The sequence below is a fragment of the Acinonyx jubatus genome, chromosome X (assembly GCF_027475565.1).
Source record: "Acinonyx jubatus isolate Ajub_Pintada_27869175 chromosome X, VMU_Ajub_asm_v1.0, whole genome shotgun sequence".
Classification (NCBI taxonomy): domain Eukaryota; kingdom Metazoa; phylum Chordata; class Mammalia; order Carnivora; family Felidae; genus Acinonyx; species Acinonyx jubatus.
Window position 1 is genome coordinate 69,069,011 of NC_069389.1, and position 26,754 is coordinate 69,095,764.

The following is a 26,754-nucleotide window of genomic DNA, read 5'->3' on the forward strand; positions in this document are numbered from 1 at the left end:
AGGGAATAATCTGGGCGGAAAAAAAGAGGGTGTTATAATCTTCTGGATCTTGATAAGGCTTTGGGTTACTCACATATGTCATTTATCCAAACTCTGCTAATGAGTACTTAAGATTTGGGCACTTAACTGTATGTAAATTTTACATCAAAAAGAAAAAGCTATAAATAAATATTCAACTCTTATTAATGATAGACATGCCATGGTGTTTAGGGGAAATTGTACTGATACCTATAATTTACCATGAAATGCTGGTATGTAGGGGAAGTTGTACTGATACCTATAATTTACCATGAAATGCTTAAAAAGGTGAACAGATGGACAGAGGGATGAATATTTCGGTACAATTAACATTTTAATCTACTTGCTTAATCATGTTATACCTAGATTAACAATCTAGATTGTGGCTATGCAAGTATTCATCCTGAAATTCTATCAACATTGGTGTAGATTTGAAAATATTCATCGTAAAATACTGGAATGAAATTGATGGGGGTGGGAGAATGGTATTAATATAAATCCTGGACTCTAGTAAGCGTTTGCAAAAGGCTCCCGTTTAAATAAACCACACAATTAAACCTGGCCCACAAGCTAGTAGAGGCTCCCTTGTTTTGCAGGCTTCCAAACACTAAAAGGGCTGCTTCGGTGGTAGCTAAACCTTGGTAACAGGTAGACACTAGTTTCATAAGTCATGATATTAGAAAGAACTACTGGGGACCACTCAAAGGGGAGGTGTGGGATTAGGGAGTTCATCTATGCAAGGATAATATACCACTAAATGTGCCTATTTATGCTGAAGCTTCCAGATGAAACAGCGATTCTCAGAGAAGGAGGAGGAGGAGGAAGAGGGAGCAAATCAGAATCACACCTGGGGGACTTTTTCAAATTATAAGTACCCCTGGAGATTCTGATAAACTCCCAAATCCCAACGGAGAATCACTATCAAGCATGCCACCATTACTGTTGTAGTTTTAGGCTGTGCTAGGTGGAGAAAAGTCAAGAGCTACTGCTAAAGTAAAAATAATAATAGAGGTGCCTAGGTGGCTCAGTCAGTTGAGAGTCTAACTTCAGCTCAGGTCATGATCTCACAGTTCACAGTTTGAGCCCCACATCGGGTTCACTGCTGTCAGCACAGAGCCTGCTTCGGATCCTCTGTCCCCCACTCTATCTCTGCCCCTCCCCTACTTGCATGCTCTCTTTCTCTCTCAAAAATAAACATTTAAAATAATAGTGACGGGGCACCGGGGTGGTTTAGTTGGTTAAGTGTCTGACTTCGGCTCAGGTCATGATATCGTGGTTTGTGAATTCGAGCCCTGCCTCAGTCTGTGTGCTAACAGCTCAGAGCCTAAAGCCTGAAGCCTGCTTCGGATTCTGTGTCTCCTTCTCTCTCTGCCCCTCCCTCACTTGTGCTCTGTCTCTATCAAAAATAAATAAATGTAAAAAAAAATAATAATAATAATGTGATTTCTGCAGAAACTGATGTGATGATCATATATGCCCAGTCTGGTAGATGATGGTAACACAACTCACCTGATAGTCTCATTATGAAGTACTAAGGCCTGAGCAAGGCTGTTCAAACCAAAGAATGTTTAACTAAGGAATAAAATTTGTTTTCCCCTCAGATACTTGACTTATTATAAGGTAGTAGGCCTAATTAGGGGAACAACGAAGAAAGAAATATTAATTTGGGACCTATACTTAGACTTCGTGTTATAAAGATAAATATAAAAAAATTAGATGACACTTAAGTAATGGAAAACAGTAACATGAAACAGTGCTGCCAGAGACATTAAAACTCTTCCCACATAAACCTGAGGAAGCCATTAAAGATTAACAGCATTCTGGATTTACTTGAGGGCCTTGCTGAGCCTCAGAAATAGTACACTGAGAAGGGACATGATAGGAGTGCTCAATTACATAGACATAAGGACCAAGCTTGTCATAAGAATCATCATAAGAATGATCACCATAAAAATCACTTAAGCCAGACAGAACATTTCTAGAGGTGAGTTTTCTAAATCAACAAATCACAACAGTTATTCAATTTTTGGTTCAATGACATGAGAACATATAGAGAAAAATGATAAGGAAAAATGCTCAGCGAGATGAAAACTTTATGTAGAATTTGGCCCAGAAGAGAAATATACCACAACAGGTATCCAATCTCTATGATCTTCAGAATTAATATCCTAATTACAGGGGCACCTAGGTGGCTCAGTCAGTTAGGTGTCCGACTTCGGCTCAGGTCCCGATCTTGCAGTCTGTGAATTCAAGCCCCGCATCGGGCCATGTGCTGACAGCTCAGAGCCTGGAGCCTGCTTCGGATTCTGTGTCTCCCTCTCTCTCTGCCCCCTCCCTGCTCATGCTCTGTCTCTATTACTCTCAAAAATGAATAAATGTCAGAAAAAAAATTTTAATATCCTAATTATAGGATAAAATGCAGAAATCACATGAAATAATAAAGAGAAAAATACATTAATTAATGATATCAGAAGATCCCAATCAGTGATGAAAGTAAAATAATTCTCTGCTCACTATGCCCTTCCATGCTTTCTAAAACACATTAGTTCAAATGTTACCTCTTCAAGGAAACTATTCCAAAATGCTTATCTTTCATCTTTCTTGGGTAAAAATTCATTCCAATCATCTCAGACACCATTAACAGGTAACTCCAAAATCTATGGCTCTTTGCTCTGACCAATCCCAAGCTCTGTATCCATATTTTTAAATGTCTAATATCTATTTCTTTCTAGACAGACTCCAAACCCTTTTTAAACCTAGCATACCCCAAACTGAGTTCATCATGACTCCTTACCTTTTCCCCCCCTTGGAATACCAATCTCATGTAATGACACGACCGGTGGTTAGCTTCCCTAGCTTAGAAACTCTCTTCCTATATCTAATCTGCTACTTAATTTTGATTCCAACTTACAAAGATTTTTTGAAACCAGTCTCTTCTCTCCATCTCTACTACACTGCCTTAAGATGCGTGTTAAGTCTAATAGGATAATGAACTACTAAGAGTCAGTAGTTCATTTGTTTGATGTAAATGATGGCATAACAATCATGTGCTAAGCACTGTTCTAAGAGATAAGAATAAAAATATCTTATCCTTGGGGCGCCTGGGTGGCTCAGTCGGTTAAGCATCCGGCTTCAGCTCAGGTCATGATCTCGCAGTTCGTGGGTTCGAGCCCTGAGTCAGGCTCTGTGCTGACAGCTCAGAGCCTGGAGCCTGTTTCGGATTCTGTGTCTCCCTCTCTCTCTGACCCTTCCCTGTTTATGCTCTGTCTCTGTCTCTCTCTCTCTCAAAAATAAATAAACGTTAAAAAAAATTAAACAAAAAATCTTATCTTTAAGGTGCTCCCAATATAATGAAGGCAATTATAAGACAAATCCCAAGTCCAGGGATAAGAAATGAGAAGAGGACATCATTAGAGTACTAAGGGAAGGTATCTAACTCAGCTTGGGGGGGTGGGGGGGAAAGGTGGAGTATAAGGAATGCTCTTCAGAGAAAGTGATAACATTAGCTGCTTTTACTTATTTTTTAGATTTTTTAAATGTTTGTTTAGTTTTTGAGAGAGAGAAAGAGAGAAATAGAGTACAAGTGGGGGAGGGGCAGAGAGAGGGAGACACAGAATCTGAAGGACAGAGCCCGATACAAGGCTCAAACCCACGAACCATGAGATCATGACCTGAGCCAAAGTCAGACATTTAACCAACTGAGCCACCCAGGCACCCCAACATTAGCTGCTTTTAAAGGATGATATCTAGTTAAGTAAGCAAATAGGAATATTTCAAGTAGAAGGGCAGCATTTGCAGGGATACAGAGGCAAGTAAGAAAAGTATAGGGAACCACAAACATTTCAGTGTTAAATGACAGTAAAATGGAAGCAGGGAGGAAAGAGAGATGAGCAGGCACAGGCCAGATCCCAAAGCCTCCCATGTCATGTTGAAGGGTCTTATACTTTATTCTGAAGTGATATAAAGCCACTGAAGCTTTTCACAGGGAGGAACAGAGCTAGATCTGCAGAGTAAAAATATCTCAATGTGTAATTATTTCATAAATTTATTTTTTCTTTAATGTCCTCCTGTAGACTCTAACCTCCATAATAACAAAGACCATAATTGTCTTGTTCTCGGCTATATTCCTAATGCATGGGACACAGAAAACAACTAATACTTGTTGCATAGATGGCTGAACAATGGAAGCATTTTGTGCATGTGAACACTGTGGAGACAAAAACAAAGAATCAGAACCTCTGATTTAGGAGGCAAAACAATGTCCTACCATCAAGGTGCTTCTTCCAAATCAATGCCAGAATTAATAAAGTAGCAACCCTAATCTTGTTATTTACCCACTAATTATAGTCCAAACTCCTTAGCCTGGGCACAAAAGGATCTTCAGGATATACATTCTCCATGGGATTCCAAAGTATCCAATTAAAGTAATAACTGCAACTAGTTAACATGTATTGAACTCTTACTGTGTATAACAAATGGTTCTACCTGCTTTATCTGTTAATAATCATAATAACCCAATAAGGTATTACTGTCATGTCCCACTTTATACAGAAACTGGAGCACAGAGAGGTTAAATAACTTTTAAAGCTCATTCAGCTAGTAAGGGGGGGGAAGCCACAATATAGATCCAGGTCTATCTGACTTTAGAGTCTGCACTGTTTACCTCTCTCTTCGTACACAAAGGCAAAGTCCATGTTTTACTCATTTCATTATTCCCATAGCAACTAGCATGGAGGTTGGAGGTTAAATGTGTAGAATATTATCGCTACCATTTGCAAATGAGAAATGCTAAAATCAAGAAATTCAGCAATTTTCCTACAATGACCAATGGTAGTTAAGATAAGTACCTCACACTTGCTCTAACATATTATTTATTACTAACTTCTGAGTATCTGGGACAGATATAAAATGTATAGTTATTCCTGACATCAGGAAAAAGATAACTCTAAGAAATAGTCACAGCAGGAATTCTAGTAAGTGAGACAGCTGAAGTACAAAAGAACACTGCTGAAGTAATTAGATTCAGACTACTGGTTACAGACATATCTGGTCCAAGGTCATCCATACCTTACCCTAGTACCAAATATTGTACTGCTAAATGGCCAAATCCACTTTATAGGAGTTTTACACAGCACAGCTGCAAAGAAAAATAAAGCTACTCAACAAGAGCATTCGGTATTCACAGAAACAGTTAACACAGGGGTTCAGTATTAAAGTGACAGGGTATAGAAAAGACTACTGAGACCTACGTCCTCTGAAAATTAAAAAGCAGAGCCAATGGATAATATAGCAAAAAGAGCACAGTCAATGTGGCTCTCAGGAAAAGCAAATTAAACAAAAAAGAAAAATAAGATCTAGCTGAAAGTAAGTATGGTTACATATTTTAGATTTCTTCTCTTAAAGTTTGTACATTACTTTGACATGTAATCACCATACTGAACTCAATGCTATGATCATTAATGTTTCTATAGCTTTCCTTAATGAATGGTGAACAAAAGCACCAAAAAGACTATCAGTTTTTAATATTCATTCATTCATTCATTCATTTAACAGATAGCTACGAGTGTAATGGGTGATAAGAACCTGCTTAGCTTCTGGACATATAGTAGAAAGATTGTGCCTTTTCTTACACAGAACTTACAAACAATCATATAAAGGGACCTGACTCAGGGGGCTAGCAAAGGGTTCTTATGTAGTCTGTGGGATCAGAAAATAAACTTATGCCTTAGACCTCAAGCATGAGTAGTTCTTAACTACATGAAAGGGGATGACAAATATACCAAATAGAAAAAGAGGGAGAGGGAGGTAATCTAATACCATAACGAGACAAACGTAAATTCTTGCTGATTTCTTTATTGATATTCTAATTATACTTAGAATAAACAATTGTTTAGTCAACCGTGATTCCTAAAAAGAAATATATGCTGGGGGCACAGGTCATGATCTGGTTTCGTGAGTTCGAGCCCCACATCAGGCTCTCTGCTGTCAGTGCAGAGTCTGCCTCAGATCCTCTGCCTCCCTCTCTCTCTGCCCCCTTCTCCACTCTCACATGCACTCTCTCTCAAAAATGAATATTAAAAGAAAGAAATTTAAGCTGGATATATCTAAATATAACTTCAAGATTCTTCCCTCAAAAAATTATCCCTCTCTTTAAATTTAAGTCCTGACAAACTACCTCCTGCTACTCTCTTGAGTATTTGATTTTGAACATCAAGGTAGTGTTTGGAAAAGAAAAATTAGCTAGAGTCAACTTTAATCAATGCTAGCTTTAGTTATTTATAGAGACTATAAGACTTGACAGAATGGGATTTTTATTAAAAATGCAAAAAATTACTATAAATTTGGTAATTATTAGTGAAGGTATGAATTTACAATTTTAAGTATTGGCTATCTCTTGAATAAAACTTTTAAAGATCATTTAAACAATACACTGTAGTGAGAATATTGTAGATATCAAGAATACTATAAATGCAGGTCATATTTAAAAACTATTCTACTACTAAGGAAGTAAATAATTATGGCTTGGAATAAATTTTGAAGAGAATCACAAACAGAATCCAAAATGGCTGTATCTTAAACAACCAAGAGGGACAACAAAAAAACATTCCTTGGAGAATTGGAGGTCTAATATAATAATAATAAAAAAATGAGTAGTGTAAGTAGACACTTTGCTATTCCATTCATATCCATAAAAGTAAACACATTCAAGTTGTTCAAAAGTTTTTTGATTTCTCACTGGGACTGAAGTTTAACCAATATATAAGAATGGTCTAGATTTGAGCATATAAAACAATTTAGGATAATTTATTTATAAATATTAAGGAAAAAGTACTAAGTACCTTTTTTTAAACGTTTTTCTTTAATGTTTATTTTTGAGAGAGACAGAGAGAGAGAGAGAGAGAGAGAGAGAGAGAGAGAGAGAGAGAGAAAGGGGCAGAGAGGGAGACACAGAATCTGAAACAGGCTCCAGGCTCTGAGTTGTCAGAGACTGATGTGGGGCTTGAACTCACGAACGGTAAGATCATGACCTGAGCCGAAGTCGGACACTCAACCAACTGAACCACCCAGGCACTCCTCTAAGTACTTTTATTAACTCAGTCAAAGCATGTTATATACAGGGGAGGAGACTGGGTGATTACTACAGAGCCCATTTAACTCATTTTACAGATAAAGGGACTGGTCCAGAGAAAAGTGACTTGCTCACTGTCATTCATGGAAGGGATAGAGTTCCAGGTCATCTCTCATTCGAGGGCTACCTGACCATGCATCCTTAAGGAGTTATTAGGCAATAATCATTATACTTGAGGTCTTTCCATTAAGACATAAAAGAAAATGTTAAATAAGTAGCAGTCCGCTGTTTAAAATTCAAGAGAGGAAGGGCCTAGGTGGTGGCTCAGTTGGTTAAGCATCCAATTCTGGGTCTCAGCTCAGATCTTGATCTCAAGGTTGTGAGTTCAAGACCCGTGTTGGGCTCCATGCTGGATGTGAAGCCTACTTAAATAAATAAATAATTGAAATAAATTAAAATAAACTAAACTAAATTCAGGAGAGGATTTTGATGGCTGTGTAGTAGGAGGACCTGAGGCTTCTCTCATTCCCTGAACACAAATAGGGAACTATCATATCATTCTGAATACCTAAGAAATTAAACAGAGGAGTGACAGAACAAATTACACAGCTAGAGGGGAAGAGGCCACATTGAGGAAGAAAGGAAGTACAAAGACATGGTTTGGGGAAGAAGCAGATCGCAAGTGCTGTGGAGGGGAGGAAGCTGTGATCACGGAGAAAGGCAAGAGAAAAAGAAGAGTACACAGGAGAACACATAAGCAGGACACTTTCCCAAAGTCAATGGCTGGGAAAATGAAAGGGGTTGATTTTCATGAGTTTTGCAGCCAGCCAGGCTTAAAGACTGGAGTTTTAGAGGTCTACAGAATTAACTGGGATAGAGCCCTGAGAGCACTGGCTTATTCCTGGAGAGAAGGCAGGCATCCAATCCAGGGGCAGACAGCTCAATGTGAGGATCTCTTAAGGCACACAGGAGACTGTTCTCTCCTCTTGGAGCGCATCTGTGAGAGGTGGCAAAAAAGGACCCACTGGTAGCCATTGCCTTCCCCTGCCGTCAGCATAGGCACAGAGACACCTCCTAAGGGCTTTTCATCCTGACACTAGCTGTTTAGCTAGATTGCTCAAAATCCCACACCACTGCCTCTGTGTGACTGCCCTTCTTCCAGAGACCAACTCAAGTTCCTGCCACAGCACTTCCCATAGGTTTGGAGTTTTAAAACTCAGCAGGCTTGACTGGGATGAAGCCCAAAGTGCACTGTGCTTCTCCAGGCAGTGAAGCAATCCAGAGACAGTATGAAAATGATGATCTGAAAAATGCCTGGGACATATGAACAGAGATTATTTGATCTTCTGGAAGTGCTTCCCTGAGAGCAGCAAGCACTGAGACCCTTCTCTGAGGACAAAGGAGCTGGCTGGTGCCATTTCCTTCACCTGCCCCTCAGTATAAGTAAGTTTCAATAAAAGCACAGCTCCAACAGTGTCTGCCTAACCTTCTTACACCAAGTGCTACCCCGCTGCTCTCTGCTCACTGCTGCTACAGCTTTCTTGGCAAGTGTGCCAAAATCCCAGCACAGCAGGCCCCTTACCCAGAAGACTCACAGGAACCCTTGCAAATACCACATTTCCTGAACAGAGAATTCTATAAGGTGTCAGTTTATAGTAGAAGCAGCAACAGGTCTCATTTAACAAGCAGACCACAGCATATCTACTTAAAACTCACCACAAGCTGGCCACCGCAGGTAAGTAGAGCCTCTGTAGACCACTGGCCTGAAGGACAGAGCAGCCAAAACACAGCATCAGAGTGCACCCAGCATACACCAGATACGCTCCTAAAGCACCAGGTGTTGGACACTATATGACCTCTTCTTCATAAAGCCACTGCTCTCAGAAGAAGGAAACATAACAGGCTTTTCTAACACAGAGAAGAAAACAGAGACTTGGACAAAATGCCAAGATGGAAAAATCCATCCCAAAGGAAACAATAAAAGGTCATGGCCAGAGATCTATGCAAAATAGAAAAACTAATATACCTGAATAAAGTATTTAAAGCAACAATCATAAGGATGCTGACTGGGCTTGATGAAAGAATGGAAGATTTCAGGGAGATCCTTACCACAGAAATAAAAGAGTTAAAAAACAATCAGAAATGAAAAACGCAGTACTGAGATAGATTCTAAACAGACTGGATGTAATGACAACAATGATAAAAGAAGCAGAGGAACAAATAAATAATATAGAAGACAGAATAATGGAAAACAGTGAAGCTGAACAAAAGAGACAAAAGGATTATGGATCACAAGAAAAGATTTAGGGACCTCTGTGACTCTATCAAATAATATCCACATCATAGGAGTCCTGGAATAAAATAAGAAAGTGGAGTAGAAAATTTATTTGCAGAAATAATGGCTGAAAACCTCCTTAATCTGGAGAAGAAAACAGACATCCAGATCCAGGAGGCACAAAGAACTCCTATCAAAATCAACAAAAGCAGACAAACACCAAGACATATTGTAATTAAATTTGTAAAACATAGCTAGAAAGAAAAAAACTCATCAAAGCAGCAAGAAAAAAGAAGTCCCCAACTTTCCAAGGAAGACCCATAAGGCTAGCTGTATATCTCTCTAGAGATTTGGCAAACTAGAAGCGAGTGAAATAATACATTCAAAATGCAGAATGGGAAAAACTGCAGCAAAGAATACTCTATCCAGCAATGCTATCATTCACAATAGAAGGAGAGATAGTTTCCCAGACAAACAAAAACTAAAGGAGTTCGTGATCAGAACACCAGCCTGTCAAAAATATTAAAGGAGACTCTTTGAGTGGGAAGGACAAACCTAAAGTAACAAAGACTAAAAAGGAACAGAGAAAATCTTGAGAAACAATGATAAAACAAGTAATAAAATGGCACTGAATAGATATCTCTAAATAATTACTCTCAATGTAAATGGACTAAATGCTCCAATCTAAAGATATAGAGTGTCAGAATGGATAAAAAACCAAGACTCATCTACATGCTTCCTACAAGAAATTTATATTATATCTAAAGTTACCTGGATATTTAGAGTGAGGGGATGCAGAAATATTTGCCATGCAAAAGGAAGTCAAATGAAAGCCAAAGTAGCAATACTTGTATCAGACAAAATAGATTTAAACCAAAGACTATAACAAGAGATGAAGGGCACTATATCATAAAAAAGGGACAATCTAACAAAAAGATCTACCAATTTTAAATATTTATGCTCCCAACTTGGAACACCCAAATATATAAAACAATATAAAGAAACTCATTGATAATAATACAATAATAGTAGGGGACTTTAACACCCCACTTATATCAATGGACAGATCACCTCAGCAGAACATCAACAAAGAAACAGTGGCTTTGAATGACACACTGGACCAGATGGACTTAACAGATATATTCAAATCATTTCATCCTAAAGCAGCAGAATACACATTCTTTTCAAGTGCACAAGGGCCACTCTCCTAGAACAGATCACATACTAGGTTACAAATCAGGCCTCAACAAACCCCAAAGTATCAAGATCATATACCATACATATTTTCAGATCACAACACTATAAAATTGTTGTCAATCACAAAAAAAAAAAAACACAAATACATGGAGGAGGCTAAACAACACACCGCTAAACAATGAATGGGTCAACCAGGAAATCAAAGAAGAAATTGATGAAACAAATTAAAATAAAAACATGACAGTCCAAACCTTTAGGATGCGGCAAAAGTGGTCACAAGAGGGAAATATATTACAATACAGGCCTACTGCAAGAGGCAAGAAAAATCTCAAATAAACAACCTAACCTTACACCTAAAGGAGCTACAAGAACAACAAAGCATAAAGTCAGCAAAAGAGAAATAAAAAAGAATAGAGCAGAAATAAATGATATAAAAACTAAAAACAAAAACAAAACAAAACAAAACAAACAAACAAAAAAGCATTAGAACAGATCAATGAAGCCAGGAGCTGCTTCTTTGAAAAAATTAACAAAATTGATAAACCTCTACCCAGACTTATCAAAAAGAAAGGAGAAAACACCCTATAAAGAAAGTCACAAATGAGGAGAAATAACAACAGACATGACAAAAACACAATTATAAGAGAGTGTTATGAAAAACTGTGTGCCAACAAATTAGGCAATCTTTTTTTTAACTGTATTTATTTATTTTGAGACAGGGAGAGAGAGAGGGAAAGAGCAGGGGAAGGGCAGAGAGGGAGGAAGAGAGAGAATCCCAAGCAGGCTCCACACTGTCAGCACAGAGATCGATATGGGGCTCAAACTCACAAACCATGAGTTCATGACTTGAACCAAAATCCAGAGTCAGCCACTTAACCAACTGAGCCACCCAGGTGGCCCACAAATTAGACAATCTTTAAAAAAAAAACAAATAACCCAGGTAAAAAATGGGCAAAAGACATGAATAGACATTTTTCCAAAGAAGACACACAGATGGCCAACAGACACATGAAAAGATGCTCAACATCACACATCATCAGGGAAATAGAAATTAAAACTACAAGGAGATATCACCTCACACCAATCAGAATGGCTAAAATTAACAACAGAGGAAACAAGAAGTGTTGGTGAGGATGTGGAGAAAGGGGAACCCTCTTGCACTGTTGGTGGGAATGCAAACTGGTACAGCCACTCTGGAAAACAGTATGGAGGTTTTTCAAAAAGTTACAAACAGAACTACCTTATGATCCAGCAACTGTACTACTAGGTATTTATCCAAAGAATAAAAAATACTGATTTGAAGTGACACATGCACCCCAATGTTTATAGCAGCATTACCAACAATAGCCAAATTATGGAAAGAGCCCAAATATCCATCAACTGATGAATGGATAAAGAACAGATAGATAAAGAATATGTGTATATACACACATGCACACACACACACACAATGGAATACTACTCAGCCATAAAAAAGAACAAAATCTTGCTGTTTTCAATGACATGTATGTAGCTCAGTCAGATAAAGACAAACACCATTTGATTTCACTCATATGTGGAATTTAAGAAACAACATATGAACATAGCAGGGAAATAAAAGAGACAGGCAAACCAAGAAACAGACTCAAGTATATGGTTACTAGAAGGGAGGTTGGAGGATTTAAACAGGTGATGGGCATTAGGAGGGCATTTGGTACACTGGGTGCTGCATGGTTAGTGATGAATCACTAAATTCTACACCTGACACTAATGTTGCACTTTATGTTAACTATCTGGAATTTAAATGAAACCTTGGGGAAAATAAAAACATTTATAGCTTAATGAAAATAACAGAAAACAATATAATTTATATTGACTCCAGTAGATCTGGAATGTTCACCTTGATAGGGGCTTAGAATGAATTAAGATCTAGAGCCCTCAGTCTATCTTGGAACACTGGCTAACTCCTGAACTTTACATTTACAGATCAGTGTTTCTTAGTGTCATCTAAGGAGCACCTATATTAGATTCTTTTGGGGTGTTCCTCAAAACTGCAAATTCCATGGTTCCATTCTAAGCACAGTATCCAATATCACTCTGTGAGGGTGAGGCACAGAAATCTCCTTTAAATAAACAAAACCAAAACATGTTCACCTGGTGATTCTCAGGCACATTAAAATTTGAAAATTACCGAAGTTTGGTCTTTAGACCCTTAGTCCTCAGCTCTCTGTTGCAACTGAAATCTGTAGCAGATCATAAAGAAGACTTCCTCTGTTCAAAGTCTATAATAAAAACTAAGTCAATGTTAAGGTAAATTAATGCTATTATTGTACTAAGGTATCTATTAAAAAGAAACAAATAATATGAGCCATGTAACTCTTTCATGTCACTAAGAGCAACAGGTACACCTGGAAGGGACCCCAAAAAGGTAACAGGATCTGAGTAAATAAGTATGATCTAAACAATTCATTATCAGGCTTTCCATCATGGGAACACATTCATGCTTCAATATGAATGTATAAGGAAAAATGACTCTAAGAGATTTAAAAATTCCTTCATCATCCTCCACAAAGTAATTCATGACCCAGAATATGAATATCCTGGGTCTTCAAAGATAGAATTTCAGGACAGATTATCATTTTTCATTTATGTAGTACCTTTGCATTAAGGTGCTAAAAGTACTTTACAAGCCTTTAAGCTGTGTGTCTATATCTTATACTAGAGAATTACTTTCTAAAGCAAAGTCACTGCTTAAATATTACATGTTTTAGACTTGAACATCTCTCTACGATATCTCAAAATACACTGGTGTTATAACTAGTCTATAAGAAATTATGCCACTTAGACTATACAAAATTACTGTAAAATTAAACAGCTTAAATTTTATAGCTTTAAGCTTCCTGATGAAAATATTAAAGTATTTTATGGCCTGAACAATACTATTTCTTTATATACCCCTAAAAAAGTCATACAAGAGATATAGGTTTGTAGATGCTTAACACGTAACTAGAAATAAAAATACATAGCAATTTAAACAGCTCCTAAAACTTCATCCCGTTTTAATGTAAAACCTAGAAATCAAAGACTACTACTTAGTGTAATTCAGACAAGAGTGTATCTTAGTAACTAAATAATAAATCCTAGAAAAATATAATTGAAATGTAAAAACATAGAGATAAATACACATTCTCAGCATTTTTTAAAAGCACGTAAATTCTTATTTCAATCCTAAGCCAGTCTGCAGGCCTAAAATGATTATAAAAGAATTTATCCTCAGGTAACAGGTCAGCATAGTTTAATGACAACAATCTACCTAAAAAAAATCATTAAAGTGTCTTCTCTTGGGAGTGACATGCATTATCAGCAGAGATTAATTTGATGAGTCTTTAGGTGAGCTCCATTTTTAAAAATGCAATAGCAGAGGGCTTTGTTGTCATCTGATAAAAATCAATTAGAGGAGGTAAGGCCACAAGGAAAACTAACATCACTCACCACCCACCCCGGGAGGCTGAAATGATTTGTCTTCCAAGCTTGGATGATCAGGAGCTGTAGTTACATTGCAGGGAAATTAATTTAGTTTCTCTATATTCTGAACTTTCTTTGTTCTCGAGGGTCTAAACACAAATTACTTTTAATCAAGGTTGATATGTTATTAATGCCAAGGACGATCTTTGAAGAATCATGTTTTTTTTTTTTTTAAATTGACTTTAGCATTTTTCACCTGTGCTTGGGGTGTGGCTATAGGAATGTAACTTATATCATCCTTACTTTCTGGATTCTTTGTCCACAACAAGGCACTGGACTGAATGGCGAAGACAATAGATTCCACCAAACACAGCACACATCCTGGGAATAGAATAGGAAAGTGTGAATTAGGATTCTTGAATTGAACATTAAGGCAGCATTATTTTCTTTTAAATATCTTACATTTAAAACCTGATCTTACAGAAAAAGTATTTTGATAACTTGTTATTTTCTCTGCCATGGAATTAAGAATCCCTCAGAAGATTAGTAATTTTGATGCATCAAGAGGTACTACTGTTAATAACACAATGTGCAAGCCTAGAGTTATGACCAAGCCAAAAGCATCCCTAAGCAAAGCGAAGCTATTCCCTCAAGCCACCTACTAACTTCCTAACATACAAAGGCTACAAATAGCATCAAGGGGTAATGTATGAGACCCCCAACAGAAGTGACCACAGAGAAGTGTTAAGAAGGAAATAAGCAGGGAAGACTGTGGGAGACCCCTGGAGATTTTGCTTACCATAAACATAAGCAAAACTACATTGGAAAATGAAAACTAGAGCAGTAAGCACATGAGTTAATGTTGCAGAAGTTCTAGGCAGTTTGCTGATCTCATGAATCTAAGGGCTTGGATTCTGATGTCCACGTAGGTACAGGAGACGCCTTAGGATCCAAATAAGGCAGGGAGTAGAAAATGAGATATTCTCTCATAATGTCTTCATCCTTAAAGGACTACATTTCAGTGAAAAGGTGATGGGGGGAAAATCCACTTACTATAAGGAGAACACAAAACCTGTTTTATCTAAAGCCTTGGGTAGAGGAAAATTATACCTCTGTATTTATAACCAATGGTCTGTCCTCACACAGGTGGGGGATTTGAAATTGTACCACATGATCCAAGAAACCCTTAATAAAATACCATGAAAAGTGGCTCTGAATCACTAGTACCTCTAGAGACTTGGTGGAAGCAATTGCTATAACTTTCTGGAGTGATACGAGGCCACATGAAATTGCCACAGATAGAGTCCCCTTTTGTTGAGTTTATAATCTAGTATTATACAACAGATGAAGAAAAATACCTTACCCTTAGTGAGAATTAACTGACTCAACAAATGGTTTGGGGTAGCTGAAATATGGGCAGTCTTATGGGGACCGCACCCTCTAACTGCACAGTTGCCTTAACCTTTCACATTGTACAATGGGATACTATAAGCAAATTAAATGAACTCCATCCTTATCTATGAACATAGATAAATGGCCAAAACATAAAAATTGAGTGATAATAGCAAGTTGGGGAAGAATACGTCCAGAGTGATATCATTTATAACAAGTTTCAAAACTTCATCTGCAAAATACTACTATATATAATTTATGGATACATATATATGTACTAAAAGTGCAGATACATTTAAGGGAATTACAAACACCAAATTCAAGATAGTAGTTATCTCTGGGAAGAGAGGGAGTAAAAGTTACCCCAGAAGTTTCAAATGTTCAAGTTTCTTAAAAAAATATATTGAGAGCAAATATGACAAAATGTTAAGATCTTACAAAACTGTGAATGGTGATATGGGTGATCTTTATGTTATTCTCTGTACTTTCTGAAGTGTTCTTGAAATATTTCATAATCAGATTATAATGAAAAATATAAATGAATGATAGAGATAAGTGGCATTCACTATATGGCATAATACTTCTATTATCTTTCTAAATTCAATTCATTTTAGTGAACATGACCAAGCTAGTTAGGATAGGTCAGGTAACAATTCATTCTGCTATAAGACAACATAGAATTTTTTTTCCATTGAGAAATTTAGAATACAAGAAAATGCACATTAGAGCAAGCAAGAAGAATTTCATGTGCTTAAAAACCCTTTAGAATGCAAATTTTACCCAGGACACTTGCTGCAAGATATTCTCCTTTCTTGCTAATCTTGTTCACCAGTCACATACCAAATTACAGAATGATATTTATTAATTGTTCAGGTATACCTGGTACTATTTGAGACACTGTACTCAACAGATCCTACAGTGGGTTAGAAAAAAATCATCTATTAGACTGTTTAGCTATATTTCCCAGGCAGTATTCTACCTCCTATTGTTGGTAGGAGAATAGTGATACAGTGATATTGACGTGATTGAGATAATCAGCCCAACCTTCACCATTAATTTCCTGCTGATACTAAAAAAGTCCACATGCACATGACATATTACTGGCACACTAAAAATAAATAGGCTAAATTAGGCTAAGGTCCCAAAATGGAAAATCAAGTTAAAAACTACACAATCAGCATTCTCATTTGCCTGGGGATATCTTTTTGTTATGTATGTAGCAGCATCAGAGTTTCCAAGTTCCTGATAAGCAGCTACAGTTGAGTTGTTACCAACTGACCTATAGTTTTTCATTTCAGTCATACTGGTCCATGTTTTTACACACACACACACACACACACACACACACACACACACACACATCAATTACCCCCCTCAGGGAAAAACAATTTTTAAATATCTTCCCACATTCCAAGAAAAGCAGGGGATCGAGTTCAGAATCAGTAAGAAGTTGTATAATGTTAAAAAATCAAAATATTAGGGGCATCTGCGTGGCTCAGTCGGTTAAGCAACCGACTCCTGATTTTGGCTCAAGTCATGATTATCACCGTTCGTGAGTTCAAACCCCACATTGGGCTCTGCACTGTCAGTGCAGAGCCTGCTTGTGATTCTCTCTCTCCCTCTCTCTCTGTCCCCTCCACTGCTCATTCTCTCTCTCTCTCAAAAAATAAATTTAAAAAATTTTTAAAGATTCAAAATATTATGTCACAGACTATTATGGCATTATCAAAAGCATGAGAAATCCTCTTAACTAAAATTAAGGGTAATTTTTTACAAAGACCTGCTTTCATTATATATTATACTATGAAATACATTTCTACTTTAGTATATATTATCAAGTATCCCTTTGTTTGAAAATTAATTTCTATTAAGTTTTAGGGTAAAAGAAAGAGGCCTCTGAAAAATACAGTTAAATATAAAATGAAATAGAGGCAGCTATAAATTTATTTTAGTAAGCAATCAACAAATTGCCTGGTTTTCAACATGATTTAATTAATAGTGGACATATATAGAAGGAACACAAGAATGTAAAAGAATGTTAAGAATTGGTTTGTGTAGATGATGGTGAATATTACAAAGGAAGAAGTCCAATAATCAGATACAGTCAGAATCCAACCAATTTCCTCTTAGTTTTAAACAAGAACATAGGAAGTATTTTGTGCTCTTGGAAAGAATTACTTGATATCTACCATAAATTTATGCAACTGCAAAGTGTATAATTGCATATATATATACATATATATATATATATATATATATATATATATATTTTTTTTTTTTTTTTTTTCCATGCTGCTTCTCATTGGTTTTCCATTCCAGTCATGCCTGTTAGGGAAAAATATGTGTGGTTCACAATGATGGCATTTGTTTTCTCTCACATCTGTGTTTTCCTCACATACCTTTATGTCCAAGTGACAAAAACCAGTGGCCTTGTCACCAACTAGACCTCAAGACCTAACCTTTACTGCCCACATGCTTGTACTCACTGACCTTTGTCCCACATTTTTCCTTAAGCTCTTCTTTCCATCTTATGTCTTAACTCAAGCAAAGGGAAACCAAAACTACCCCTCATGCCATAGCGACTGCCCTGAGAACACCTCTAACCAGCCCAGATCAGTTTGAGTGCAACCCCTGACTTACACCTGCACAGATGGACTATGGAGTGACCTCTAGAATGACTGACAACTAACTACCTTTACCTCTTTATAATACTAAAGTCTCTGCCCAAGTAGAAGCATAAGCCTCATTTCCATTCCATACAATGTATGTATAGGCATGTTTCTTTAAGGCCCATTTGCGACCTATGTCTGCCTCTACAGAGGATGACAAGTCTTCTCTAAATATTCAACCTTTTTTTTTAATTTAATGTTTATTTATTTTTGTGTGAGAGAGAGAGAGAGAGAGAGAGAGAGAGCGCGCAGGGAGACACAGAATCTGAAGCAGGCTCCAGGCTTTGAGCTGTTAGCACAGAGCCTGAGGAGGGACTCAAACTCACATGAGAGATCATGACCTGAGAATATTCTAAATATTCATCCTAACCATAAATAAAAGGAAACCATTCACATTTGCTCCAGGAGTCCTCAGGGCTTTGGAAGTTTCCCATGATCTTATTTGCTCCTCCCTTTGTATGACAACTTACCTGGTCTGTGACTCACCAACGAGCAACCTTGTATTTGGTTAGTTTGAAAAAAATGCAGGGGAAAATGAGAAAATTGAAGAAAACAAATTTTGGCTGAGAGCTATTTGCTGGCAATGAGTCACTGAGGAAATACTGGTGGCAATCAGTCTCAGAAAAAACATGCGTGAGAGGCACAATACCAAGCAGTATTTTGAGAGCTGCATTTAAATCTCAAATTACAGGAGCACCTGGGTGGCTCAGTTGGTGGAACATTCAATTCTTGATCTCAGGGTCAGGAGATCAAGCTCCATACTAGGTATGGAGCCTACTTAAACAAAAAAACAAAACAAAACAAAAAAACACATACTCAAAGAGACATTTACATAGAAGTTAGGAAATAACAATTGGCTACACACAGGTCTTTGGGGCAAAAAGCCAATGACAACAATACAAATAATCATCACAGCATTGAGTACTCACTATATGCCAAAAGCTTTAACATGTATTAACACATTGCATCCTATAGGCAGAGTTGTACAGACTTGGAAACTGAGGCAAAGAGAGGTTAAGTGACTTGCTCAAGGTCATTTAGTAAATGGTATTGCTGAATGAAAACTCAGGCAGTATGGTTCCAGTGGCTTTCCTGTTAAGGATCATACAAACTGCCTCACTCTTAGTATCATCTTTTTTTTTTTTTTTTGGCATTATGAAAGAAAGCAACATGGAGTCAGATGGTCAAAGTTACTCTCTAATTCTTCACAAATTGCAAAGATTATTACAAAGAATAACAATTTCTCAATTTCTGCACATTTTAACTCACAAGTACATGTTTATTCTCTATCTGTACATATTAAATGGATTATGAGTGCTTCATTTTGCATAGAACATAAGTTCACAGTAGGAATAACCATGGAAATACTCACCTTTAGAATATTTAGAGCAAATTATGAATACTTTTCAATCCATGTTTTAAGAGGTAATTTATAAAGTATATTGGCAAGCAAGAGATTTGCAAATAGAAAAAGGCAAACACTTTACCATGAATTATTTGGAGGTAATAAGGTTCCACAAGACATGTTTTTTTCCAGTGCATTAAATGGCAGCCTAGTGACCTAAGAGTTAACACAGCTTTAATGATGGACAATTAAGCCACCAACAACAGTGAATAATACTGAGATGCTAGTTATGCCCCAGCTTTGGTGTAATTCATACTACCCGTCCTGGGGTCTAACATAATGCCTAGCAAGGTAGCTCTGTACACCTACCTTAGGGTACTATGGGGCCCAGAGGCAAGCAAGTATACATTTTATGGGATTTGCCTAAAAAAAAAAAAACAAAAACAAAACAAAAAAACTACAAATATACTATTTAGTATATTTGTAGTTTTTATAAAAAGTCACTACAAAAATACCTTTGAAATACTTTACCAAATGCTATTAAAGGTCTGTTAAAAGAGAATTCCAAGTGACCTATCACTGTACTTTAGTGACAACCCAGATTAAGTTGTACTGGGAAAGCAGAAGTTCATTTAGTAGTAATTAAGACAACTGAGCTTCAGTGATTGCATCTATGTATATAAAGTTCAACTGTTTTATTTACTTGTAACTATACTGAGACATATACATTTATCAGAGTACTATATTTAAAACAACATTGAGTTTTCTATCATGTTTATCCAGTGTCTGCTGGCCAGAAAGATGTACATGAGGAAGCCTTCTTGTATGTATATGTTTATTTTTATATACTTAAATACACAAGCATAGTTGTAAGATATATTATGCAGCATATAGCATGTTTATGGGTTACAAACTTATATTGCATATTTATATTACATCATGTTTACTGGTTACATATTTCTTAGTCATGTGTTTACTTATACTACAATCCCTTTTTTTTCCCCTTCTTGGTATTTGGTATCTTTCCTCTAGCAGGAAGTAGGGGGAAGGGAAGTATTATTGTTGCTGCAGTTGGTCTGTCTCCTGAGAATGTGAAATTGGACAGCTTCATTTCTATTCCCCTACTCAAGATCCCCTCTGCAACTCAAGTGGTTGTCATCCAACTCAGCACAGACTTCCTATTGGCCCAGAAGTAAGTGCTTTCTTAAGAGCAAGAGCTAAACAATAGGTAATGACTCCTGTAGCCTCAGGAAACAGTTATGTTCATAACACTCCCAAGCCACACCTCATTCCTTGGTATAAGTTCTTAGGATTCATTACCTATGAAGTTTTAGACTATTCAGCAAGACCATCAAAAACAAAAATTAAAAAAAAAATCTCAAATGAGTGGTCCATTACAACATGGCCTCAATGACAGTGATCCGGTATGTTCAAATTGGCAAGCCCTACCTGATATTGGTCATGGTGATAGAACCCAAAGGAACTTGTTTGGCAAGCAGCAATCACCAAAACTATATGGTCAATAGAAGTTAAGTGTATAATCTCAGTCATGATGTACAAATTATAGTACAAATTATATAGAGATCATCTCTTGAAGATGGTTGTGAAATTAATGTGATAATCTATAGCCTGAGATTGCCTAGGTGCCTATGTTGATTCCCCTACTTACTACCTGTATGACTTAATACTCTGAGTAGGAATATCTAGATAGGAGGGCACTAGTTTCTGACCTTAAAAAAGTTAACATGGACCTGGAAAGACACAGCACTGCTGATAACTCAAGAAATTATATGTCACAAGTATCTGAGTTCAATGGGGCATTTGATGCAAATTTCACACTCTTGGAAAAAGTTGTGGACAGATAGATCACCCTTTAGGCATTGCTGTCATTCCTGAAAGGCATAATCATCATGCTTATCTTAGAAAAAAACTGTCAAAAAGCAATACATAGCCTTCAGAAAACTCACTCCCAGAAATTGCCTCTATTTTATAGATCTAAGCCATATATCTAGCTTCCTCTGTTCTTGTGACATTCTGCAGATGATATATTTTTTTTCAGCTTTTCCAGCTCTCCTTAAATTTAACCTTCTATAGGAAAAGTCACAATAAAACTATGTATTGTATGACAGAAACAGATCTTCATTAATAACTGTACCAGGGACCCTAAATTAATTAGTATAAATTATAGAATACAAGTCATCATTCAATCTTTTTATTTTCACTCTTTAGTTCCCTTTATTTCTTTTGGGGGTGGGTGGGTGAAATGAGTGAAGGGAATTAACAGTATACCTAGTGTGATAAACACTGAGTAATGTATAGAATTGGTGAATCACTATATTGTACACTTGAAACTAATATAACACTGTAGTTGATTATACTGGATTTTTTTAAAAAAATAAAAAATCATCAATCTTAAAAAAAAAAAATAAAGCCTTCCAGAAATACTGGAAGTCAATTGATGTGCTTGGGTCACAACCTAGGCTCTGTATCTACACTTCACATGTAGAATGGCTCCCCTGTACGGATGTATACCAGAAACCCTATGTTAACTCAATGATTCTCCAATATAGCCTATTGCAATCAATGGAGCTTTTGATGGAAAAGCACTGTTTCTGGACTATTCTTTAAATATACTATAAGCTCTTAATGAAACTGAACATTTTGGTCTGAACACACAGGCTAACACCTTCATGTTTTGTTTTTTGGTTTTTTTTTTTTTTTAATCTGTCACATATCTACTTAAGCAAATTAATTAATTTATTTATAGTTATAAGTTATTTATTTTGAGAGAGAGAGAGAGAAAGAGAGAGGGCACACACACAAGTGGGAGAGGGGCAGAGAGAGAGGGAGAGAGAAAATGCCAAGTGGGATCCGTGCTCCACGCTGAGCCTGACACTGAGCTTGATCTTATGACTGTGAGATCATGAGCTAAGCTGAAATCAAGAGTCAAAGGTTAACCAACAGAGCTACCAAGGAAGTCCAGGCAAATTTATTTAAAAAGAGATCTTTCAAATTCAAAAGAAAGCCCTAGGTTCAAACTTTTAAGATATAGCAAAGAAGTCTATAGTAAATCTACTTAGGCTCTCCGTGACATTTCTTTTGGTTAATTTCTTTTTTCTAACTCTTTCTCTGATTTGACATTCTGTACATGATCTATTCATTTCTTATATTAATAATTCTTATTTAAGTCATTGATCCACTTGCTGTCTAGTCTTCAAAACTCAAATTGTACAATAACACAGGTAAGTAGGCATCAATTCTAAATCAGGACAATAATATACTTTTATTTGTAATGCCCTTCATGACATATATCCAGTATAGAGTGGGTCTTTCTGAATGCAGACACAAGAATACCCAAAGCTAATGTTTTCCAAGGTCCACATAATAACCCACTTCATAGGTTGAAAAATATATGCAGATCCATCTACTTAGAGATATGGTCACTTATGCCATTTTCCTGCCTCCTCACATTGTCTTATGAAATAATCCTCCAACTAATAATCTTCAGCTCAGTATTTTACTATCCAGAAGTCCTCAGTGTCAACTATAAATTGGGAAGCAGCTCAGTGTTACAATGCAGACTGTCCACAATCATTTTAAAAATGTTAAAAAAAACAACTGTAAACATTTCTTGGGAGAGCCTACTGTAAAAATCTCCCCATGCAAATAAGAGTTCATTTAAACCAGATCTTTTTCCCTGTGTTTAAACTAGATCTCTATGCATGACTAAATATTATCCCCAATCCCATTGGTGAGAGGACATTCTTTAAGTGGTCTTTGGTATAAAATCTTATCAAAGGCTTTCTGAAAATCTAAATGTTCACTGACTCCTTCTTCACTACTTATTTACCCCCTCAAAGAACCCTGTCAGATGGCTGATGTATAATTATCTTACAAAAACCAGGTTCTTTCTTCTTGTAGGTTACATGTTCAACAATTTCACCCTTTAGCTATTTATTAAAAAATTAACTGTCAGGTCAAATAGCCTTATTCTTCTATGGTTCCTGGGCTCCTTCTTTAAACTGTATACCCTCTATACCTTCTCCATACCCCCCAATCAACTGATTAACTGCCCCTCCTAGGAAAGGGGCAGAAAGAGAGGGAGACACAAAGTTTGAAGCAGGCTCCAGGCTATAAGCTGTCAGCACAGAGCCCAATGTGGGGCTCCAACCTATGAAATGCGAGCTCATGACCTGATCCAAAGTCGGAGGCTTAACAGACTTAACCACCGTAGCACCCCAGACTATCTTATTTTAAAGTCAATTGGTTTGGGGCGCCTGGGTGGCTCAGGCGATCATGTGTCCGCCTCTTGATTTCAGCTCAGGTAATGATCTCATGGTTCATGAGTTCAAGCCCCACATCAGGCTCTGTGCTGACATTTAGTCACCAATACTTTCATTTTCCCCCTCCTTGGTTGGCATGTATCAATTTATACAGTGAAGTAATATGAAGGACAGTCATTTGTGTTAGGCAAATCCTAGGAAAGACCTGCAAGCATTCTCAATTCAAAGGTTAATGGTACTAACCTGGAACGTGATTCACCTAGGGCTATGTATAAAACTGGAATTGTTGAATCAACCAACTAGCCACCCGCTCTACACTAGCTGCATAGTAGATGAAAAAGTAAAAGATGCACAGACTTAGCCCTCTGTTAAGTACATGAGAAAAATGATATTATTAAGTGTAACAACTGAAGAAAAATTAAAGACTATATACTTTGTGGTAGAGACTAGAAGTATTACAAGGGAAATGAAAGAAAAGAGAGATCAACATGTATTGGAAGAGTAGTTACAGCATGTCAAAAGTAGAGGAAACCTTAAAACAGCTAGACCAAGTTCCTGAGAAGTTAAACTGCTTGTCTAAAAACATACAGCTTCTAGCAGCCAGAGGTAGTGGAAGATCTGATGGCTGGGCCTGTGTCAAGCCTCGAAGACGAACAGGTCAGACTGTTGGGGTTGGTTACAGCTCCTAAAAGGTGGGAAAATATGAGAAAGTGCAGAAAGGTAACAGTGTGTACAGATACCAAAATAACTGAGTGGGTGTACAAATGGGAATGACAGGAAGGAGCTAAAGGATAAAATTATTACAGAATAGGCTAAAAGGCAGGTGTTTGTATCTGATGTGACAAATAAGAGAATGCGACTGGAAGTGCCATGTTGACGCAGATAGTGGGAACAGGAGAGCAGCTAGAGATTATAGTCCTGACCATGGCAGAAGAATAGAAACTCAGGAAAGCAGAACTCTAAGAAAGTGAAAAGAAATAACACAGCAGTTAGGACAAAGTCAAAAGTTAACCACAGATTTAGTAGGCTGTTGATTTATGAGAAGAAAAATACCATTGGAATGCTTGTTTCCTTAAGGGGTACTCAATTTATAGAGTAACTCAAAATCCAAATCTAGACTTCTGATGTGATATATACATGGCTACATATCATGGTTGCTAACTATGAGTAATATAATGAAGATGCATTTTGGAATGGCTATAAGTTTTTTAAAACATCAGTTTGGCGAAAGATATCATTCTCTGACATGTACAAATGAAAATTTTCATTTACCTATTATAGCAAGGAGTTACCAACTGGATATCCATGCAATAAATCTACTTGTAGATAAGTTTTTTATTACCTCACAGTTTAAAAGAAAAAAGTTACTTTAGCATACATAATCTGGATCTCTGGCTTCTTTGAAGAAGAGAAAATCTGGCAACACTAGGCCTTCAATTAAGACTTAGGGTCACATAGCATCTTCTCTCTTTAGATGTGTCCTGTGCTCAATGTTATCCATGGTTTCTACTGCTGCAACCATCTCCTTCCAGCCCACTTCACTTCCTATGACCTGCCTGATCCCTGTAGACATCTGTCATTGCAATACCTATGACTCATTTGTTCAGTAAGTTTTCTTTTATATTTTGATTTACTTTGTCACAAATGTTCTGTTGAACAACTATTATTCAGGATGTTGTACATAAAAATATTAAATATAGATTTTCTAGAAGAAATCAAAGACAACAAAATGCAAATGTTAATTGAACTGGTAAAATTCTGAGCATCCACTCATTTTATTAGCTCTAGGACATGTGGGAAAAGAAAAAGGAATTTGATGTTCTGAGGTGGCCACGATTTATCTTTTTGAAAACAAGCAGGGTGTTTCCATTTCAAACTGACTATAACAAGTAACAGTGGTATCTTGGGAAAGCCTGTGAATCTAGATTTATCTCAGCTTCGCTTTTAGATTAAAAAAAATCTACCTATGAAATGAGAGCCTGTGATAAATAAAAATTTAAAACTTATTGTGAATTCCTCTTATTAGAATACTAACACATTTATAGTTCAGTTAATAACTATTTACACAGAATTACTCTTCATACTTTTCAGACATTTGGTAGAGTTAAGAAATTAACAAATACAAATTTGAAAAATAAGCAATGGTCATTAATGTGAAATTAATATCTAGGTCTGCCTAATGACTACGAGTAAAGACAGTTTTCCTCACTTGTGAACATGTCTTGCTTTTGTTAAATTAGAGGGGAAAAAAGGCACCTTAAAATATATAAAATAATTAAATTGCACATTAATTTAAAAAAAAACTTGTTTTTTAACTTCACAAAGTCTTAGATATTTTTTCAAAATTCACTTTATTGTAATAGGCTCTGAGAGAGTATAATGCTTGACTGCACAAAGCTATGGTTAGAGCTTGTTTTTAAGTATTATCAACTATACAACATGAATGCTGGAGACCTACCATTTCCATACACGCAACCATAAAAGAATACAAAGCTCAGCAGCAAGGAAATTTACCATTTGTCCAACTGTAATTAAAGTTAAAAAGAACATGGGAATCTATCTAAATTCTTCCTGAGAAACATGCAACACAAAGTCTATCATGAGATATGACTTTTTTCCGTAAGTTTCAAATATTAAACTGCCATTTCAATTACTTGTTGATAACAAGATCAAGTAAATTTACAAAAGCAACCTAATATCCATCTAACACATTACTGAGATAATTGTGTATTTTGGAGTATAATCTAACTGATGCCATTAACCCCAAAAAACATTTAAACAAATATAATTTTAATTAATCGAGTAGTGCTTCCAGTGAGTCAGATTTTACTGAAAGAGCAAACCAACATTGAACTCAATTTCAACTTTGCCCTGGTACAGCAAATTGTATCAGAGATAAATTAACAGTTATGAAAAATTTTGGCTGGTAAAAGGCCAAAAAAAGGCTATCCTACATAGCCTTTAAAAAAGCAATTTCAGTGCCTATCAAGGTAGAAATCAGCAGTTGTAATTTTTTTTAATACAGGTGCAAAACAATGGGATCCATTAATAGCTGAACTTTT

At 36.6% G+C, this 26,754-nt stretch overlaps 1 protein-coding gene across 2 annotated transcripts in view; it reads right to left on the reverse strand.

Moving 5' to 3' along the window:
* CHM (CHM Rab escort protein) overlaps nt 1-26,754 on the reverse strand; it is a 251,299-nt gene that overhangs the window by 90,154 nt on the left and 134,391 nt on the right. For both annotated transcript variants that reach the window (XM_027053772.2, XM_027053771.2), the window contains one exon: nt 14,307-14,384. In XM_027053772.2, coding sequence (XP_026909573.1) covers nt 14,307-14,384 — 78 coding nt within the window. The remainder of the gene's footprint in view (nt 1-14,306; nt 14,385-26,754) is intronic.